General features: G+C 34.6%; 1 protein-coding gene across 21 annotated transcripts; it reads right to left on the bottom strand.

The window, feature by feature from the left end:
* Positions 1-1,381: 1,381 nt before the first annotated feature.
* Positions 1,382-5,719, bottom strand: LOC136233544 (uncharacterized). Of its 21 annotated transcripts, XM_066023241.1 has the most exons (15): positions 5,592-5,719; positions 5,392-5,446; positions 5,155-5,237; positions 5,009-5,067; positions 4,612-4,655; positions 4,293-4,499; positions 3,815-3,929; positions 3,545-3,714; positions 3,395-3,470; positions 2,732-2,836; positions 2,462-2,649; positions 2,245-2,286; positions 1,939-2,150; positions 1,714-1,821; positions 1,382-1,611 (listed from the first exon to the last, which is right to left on the bottom strand). In XM_066023241.1, exons 1-6 carry the CDS (start codon positions 5,678-5,680, stop codon positions 4,428-4,430), a joined length of 402 nt encoding a protein of 133 aa, XP_065879313.1. In that variant the 5' UTR covers positions 5,681-5,719; the 3' UTR covers positions 1,382-1,611; positions 1,714-1,821; positions 1,939-2,150; positions 2,245-2,286; positions 2,462-2,649; positions 2,732-2,836; positions 3,395-3,470; positions 3,545-3,714; positions 3,815-3,929; positions 4,293-4,427. The 21 variants fall into 21 exon arrangements, 18 of the variants coding, with proteins under 18 accessions (XP_065879313.1, XP_065879309.1, XP_065879308.1 ...); XM_066023237.1 differs by having other exon boundaries at positions 3,815-3,942; positions 4,293-4,655; XM_066023236.1 differs by having other exon boundaries at positions 3,815-3,939; positions 4,293-4,655.
* Positions 5,720-6,233: the final 514 nt, after the last annotated feature.

Raw genomic sequence — 6,233 nt, 5'->3', positions numbered from 1 at the left:
GAAGGATATTCATTGAGCCTAATCGGAAAAATGGAGGCTGTTGAGATTGACTATGGTCATATAAGAATGAAAATCAACATCAAATTTGTATTAGCATATGAGGTATTAGATGAAAGTTTTATAACCAACATTGATAAGCATACCAGAATCAATATCTTAGAAAAAAATGGTCAATAGTCCAGAGTAAAGTAGAATTTTGATCAGTTTTAAGAGAAAGATCAATAAATAATTATCGAATTTTAAATCATTTTATTCTGTACAGATCAAATTTAGCAAGGACAAACTTTAACAACTTCTATACTTTCCTTTGATACTCGAAAAGAACATTTGATCTGTACAAAATGAAATGATTTAAAAACCGAATAATTATTTATTGATCTTTTCTTTCTCCTAAAAATGATCAAAATTCTACTTTACCCTTGACTATTGACCATACTTTCTAAGATATTGATTCTGATATGCTTATCAATGTTGGTCATAAAACTTTCATCTAACACCTCATATGCTAATGTAACTTAATGTTGATTTCCATTCTTCTATGATCATCGTCAATCTTAACAGCCCACAAAATAGTCGGTACAGGATGCGGTAGGAGAATTAGATTACAAGTTCCGAGAACAATTTGATAAATTTTGATGATTAATGGTAGTTTTCGAATTTTTTAGTCTTTTTGAGGTTCCGTTTTTTGCTTTTTCTAAGCCTATTTTGGGTAGTAAGGGCCATCCAGCAAGAATCACTGTTGCCCAATGACATTGCCATTTTTTGCTAAATTCATTCATTTCGGCCTCCGATTACACCTTTGAGAAAGCTTCTTTTTTCATTTTTTCAGTTTTTTACCTTAATTTTCCTTAGTATTATTTGAGCAATACAAGTAAAGAAACTCTTAATCTGTAAATTGGACAAGAGGTTCTCTGTTGCAGAAAATTCAGATAAATAAAATGAAGAAAGCACTTATTGTTGTCACTCTGAATCTAATTAACCTTACATAACATTAGGGTTCAATTTCTTACTTGTATAGCTAAGCTTCAATACACATAAATGTATTAAACACAAAAATATTCATTTAGACCATATAAACACTACAAAAAAAAAAGGTATTTACCGACGAAATTTTTCTACTGTAGCGACGGTTTTAACCGTCGCTACAAATAGTACCGACGGTTTTTGTAACCGTCGGAAAAGTATTGTTATTGCAGCTGTTGCTACTTTACCGACGGTTTTACAAAGGCGCCGGGGTAAGGTTTTTCAGTAGGGGCGCTTTTCTACACGCGGTTTAAACCGCCTCTAGCATCCATTTTCATTTAAAAAAAATACCGACTGAAATTCAGTCGGTAATCCGTCGCTAAAATTTTAGTAACCAAATATAAATTTACCGACGAAATTTCTGCCGAAATTCATATCAATTATTTTGGGATTGCAGCCTCAATCTGAGGAAGCAAACACGTTATTACAATTTACATCATGTCAATAACAAATGATCAATTACAACAGTATGCTTGGTGGATCCATCATCGAGAACCCACTCCTCCAGTGTCTTGGTGCGAGATACTAGTCTATCGGAGTGGAAATTTGTCGCCGAGCCACCTGAAGAAGAGCTGGCCAGCCAAAGTTCTACAGAGTGCAACAGCATTGACAGATATTCTCAAAATTATAACTAAAATTAACAAAATCTGGAAACACAACCAAAAGTAGTTCAATAACATAGAAATCCACCTAAATTTATTTGTTGACTATGAGTAAGTTTCCACTGAGCTCCTTGAACAACAGCATTAGCATCGTCATTTCCATAAAGACTCAGAAAAATAGTTTCAGCATTTCAGCCTACAAAATCTCATAAAAAATAGGCTTAATAAATAAAGACTCGGAAAGTAGGAGAATTAGACTAAGTTTCATATAAGAATGTCAGTTTAAATCGTAACAATCAACAAATCAACTCACCATGAGTACTCCAAGATGGTCATTTCCATAACTTTCTACATTGACATTTGCTTCCTCCTCACCTGGCTAGTAAGTTGATCAGCCATGAAAAAGTCGACCATTAGAACCTTATAAAATGAAGAGTAGACTATGTTGCGAAGAACACGAAGGAAGCAGTAACTAGTAGGTCGATAAAAGAAGTCAAAAGGGCAAATGAGCAAGGCCAAGAAAATCTGGAAAAATGATTGAAAATGTATGATTAATTAAGCACAAGTTTAAGTGATGAAATTGAAAATGAGGATAAATTAAGGAAGAATATATACTTACAAGGAGGAGGATTCCAGGAATGGCATCAATATGGTTCAAGGCCTGCAGCAATTCCATATTGTAATTAGTCGAAAACTCGAAATGTGCATACTTTTTAATGTTGAAATGACATAAATTGGGTGAAAAATCACAATGGAAATGTAGTAGATGGCCTTATTCTTCAAGATTAAATCATCTCTGAGCCACAAGTCTAAAACCACTACTTTATTTTAACTACCTGCTTAAAAATAGTGCTTGTCCCAGATCCAATGTATCCAACTAATAGAATCTTTAGAAGTGTTCTCTGTGCTCAAGATAGTCAGGGAAAATTCTACTTGTCATACTGCTAAATTGTTCTCCAGAAACATTTGATGATTTAGAAGGAACATGTAGTGATAAGAAAGTGCAAACCAGCTTCATTCCCACCTGAAAAGCAACCCAACGATCAATGAATGCCAAAATACGGATGACATTATTTCAGTGTTGTACATTCACATATGACACATACCTTGCCTCAAATGTAACCTTTAGTGTTCTTCTGCCCCTCTTCTTGATATGATCCACCCTCATTCACACAAAAGTGTGGGTTCCCAGCACATTGAACTCCTGCTAGCTGCAATGTTGAATAGAAAAACAGACATAAGTTTGTGAAGTGTCAGAGCGCCTGGATACCCTAGAATGCTTAATAAAGCTTATACTCATTTGAGAGACTAACACCTAGAATGCTTCTAAAAACATGATTAGAATGACAAATAATTCAAAATATTTTTCTCTCTTTCATTTCAGGTCTAAAGTATGACAGTCATAAGCCAATCTAATTGGAAATAAGAGCAGCAAGTTCAACTCTGCTAGTAGCATGTATAATATCAAAGTGAGACTTTACCATGATATCATTCCACATAATATGTATATTTTCTGTAAAACAACAAGCTAAACAGGTTGAATGATGAGGTAACATGTTCATAATCAGTGAAGATGTTCACTATCAATAACAACAATGAAAGATATAATAAACTGAAGCCAAAAGCAGAGTGAGGGCAAACAGCATACCAAGTGTAGCCATAACAGGGTATTTGTAAATATTTATGTTTTTCATAGAAACATGAGTGAACCAAACATCCTTTTAACATAAGATTCAAATTCAGGTTTAGGGTTTAATTCTTGGTCGTACAGAATCTGTTTAGCGAGATGAGTATCAATAGCTATCAGTTGAGGTTTTGGACCTAGCCACTGCACAAAGTTCTTTCCTGCATCCAATAAGCCCCAATTAAGACCAAAGATTATAACTTAATTGCCTTAATTAACAGCAAAAAGAAGTTACCCTATTGCTTGGTCCATAGTAAAAATGAGGCTGAACTTCATAAAATACTTGATGATCTGATAATTCCATGGAAGTGGCCATAGCTCCTTTCCAATTTTAACAATATCCTTGGGGTGTGCATGGAAGAAATTGTAAGAAGGTCCTTTTATGCCACCTGCTCTTAGTTCTCTCTGTAATCATAATAATTAGAATTCTTGTGTTACAAATGGCAAATTCTAAAATTGCAAAATATAAGAAACGTTAGTTCTACTATATAAACTATACCATTACCTTTTGATTAACCTTCAGAATAAACCTTGCATTGAATAGGGTCTAGCCCCAGTTGGGCTTCTCATAGACGCTCGGTATCCCCACACTTGCTTTCGAAAAGCCAACGCCCAATGTCCTGCATGCAGCTACTGAGACCAATAAATCACGAGGATTGAGAAGTTATGTTTTGTGCAATCAGAGTTACTCTAAAAAAAGGAAATAAGAAGAATAGAGATAAGATGAAGAAGAATAAAATCGATAAGAACAAAAAGAAAGCAAAAAAAAAAGGAAAACTGAAAATCTGAAACCTAATTGAAACAACCTGAAAGAACATTGACTATGAGAGAGAAAGAGAGAAAGAGAGGATTGAAGACAAAATGAAGAAACCTGAATAGTGAAATTCTATTTAGGTTTTGTGAAATCAGAGTTTTAATCCACAAAAAGAACAGTTACGAAGAAGAAAACGATAGAGAAAAAGAATAAGAACGATAATTCATACCTCCTGCAGACATGAATCGAATGGGTGGTGAAATCCATAGAGCGATTTGAACCTGGCGAAGGAAGCTGGCGAAGATTATTAATCGACTCATTCCAAAGATCGAGAGAGAGAGAGAGAGAAGGAAGTTGGCGAAGATTAGCTGTATTCCATATCACTTGGACAAACTATGGGCTGCCCTATACTAATACTAATGAGCTGTAAGCTTTGCTGGAAAATCAGACAATAAACAATATCAGTAAGCTAAACAAGAAAGAACAGAATTCAAAAAAGAAATAAACACAAAAATGAGATACTCAGCATCTATATCTAGAAACAGTACCTGTCTATAAACTAAAGGATCTCCACATGATTTTTGGAGTTCAACTACATGTAGATATGGACTAATTTAAAAACAGCTGGTACAATTTGAAAGATATCTACAAGTCAAACATTTGGACTAATTTATACAAGATATCTACAAGTTCTACATGGCAAAGGGTCCTTGATTAGACAGGCATTAGTATGCATTACCAACTTCAATTCATAAAAAAAATATTTCAACAACAATTAAAGGCTGAATACATCAACAACAATTATTCCTATGTGGCAGTGTAAGAGGAGATTGTTGAAGCAAGCATCACTTTAACCAATGTAAGAGGAGATTTGTACAAGTTGAAGTGAGTATCACTTTAACCAAATTTAAGCAGCTAATAGTTCATTTCAGGAGGGAATTTTACCTTCATTTTGAATTGGGATTGAAAAGGCTTGACCTAGAAGTGAGAAGTCCTCAATTTGACTATTCGAGAACAAGAAAAAAAAAGAATGGACAAACAAACGTAAACAAATTCAAAGAAAGTGATAGAAATACACAGCAACAACTCACCATGTATCCCCAATTCCAATGCTTAAAATTCCAGCAAACAAACAGAGCAAGAGGTCGATCATTAACATATCTAGAACTTGAACCTACAGAAGAAACTAATCAGCCAAGCTCAGGAAGTAGGGAAATCGATCTACAAATAAGAAAAGGCAGAAACCTAGATAGCGAAGAAAACAAACAAATTCGAAAAAACAATTGAAAAAGAGAAAAAAGAAAGTATAAATAGAGATTCAGACTTACCCTTGATCTAGGTTCCTGAAGAAGCACCGTGAAGAACCCAAAGCTCAGAAAGGATCTACAACAATCAAACGCGCATACAACGATCTCAAAAAATCAAACGATAAAGAACAAGTGTCTAACGAAAATATTTCAGAACACATAACAATAAAATTCAGCCTAATTATAATTTGAGACTAACGATGGGCGATCGGAAGTCTAACCTTGGGCGGACGGACTCAATTGGAGACTGCGATATACGAGATGTGCAGAACCAAAGTTTGACGAACGATAATTTCAGATTGCGCGACATAGGAGATGTGAAGAACGAGAGACTGTGGATTTAGGAATTAGGGATTACAAGTATAGGTAAGTTGTGGATTAGTCTAGCCCAATTAATATTTTGGGCTTTTTTAGTTGAGCCCATGAGACAGTTTATAAAACTGTTGCTATAAAAGTGTTGTTAAAGGCCTGTTTTTTTGTAGTGAAAGAATTTTCGAAAAATTCTCATAAAAGATGGAACGAAGTATCCTTGATGTTGTCCCTTATAAACATGATCAAATGATACATATGTGAAAGAGTATGAATGATCAGCATACTAAGTCTCGAATATAGGGGTTTATGCTTGGAGGATAACATGCCGAAAACAGCAGCTGCTGTAAGTAAATCTCTAAATAGAAGAATAGATATAGCTTGAATTAAACAGATGATAAATTTGGTCTAAGTTATTCTAAGGCTATGACATAGAGATGATTGAGAAATCTACGAAGTCGAATAGCTAGTTGTACCTATGAGTATGTAATATAAAGAACTAAGTCAATCACGAGCCATCTTCATTTTCCTATCAGAAGCAGCGACATCAGTCC

Source organism: Euphorbia lathyris, chromosome 6 (assembly GCF_963576675.1).
Source record: "Euphorbia lathyris chromosome 6, ddEupLath1.1, whole genome shotgun sequence".
Lineage (NCBI taxonomy): Eukaryota > Viridiplantae > Streptophyta > Magnoliopsida > Malpighiales > Euphorbiaceae > Euphorbia > Euphorbia lathyris.
Note: the sequence above shows the minus strand (reverse complement) of the source record. Positions and strands in the feature narration are given on the sequence as shown.

Bases quoted from the DNA above. Each gene is read 5' to 3' on its own strand.
- LOC136233544 (XM_066023233.1), bottom strand. From the start codon at position 5,680: ATGTCGCGCAATCTGAAATTATCGTTCGTCAAACTTTGGTTCTGCACA. The intron at 5,068-5,154 runs GTGAGTTGTTGC...GTTCTCGAATAG, and splicing joins ATTGGAATTGGGGATACATG to TCAAATTGAGGACTTCTCAC. The intron at 3,940-4,292 runs GTATGAATTATC...TGGTCTCAGTAG, and splicing joins TCGATTCATGTCTGCAGGAG to CTGCATGCAGGACATTGGGC.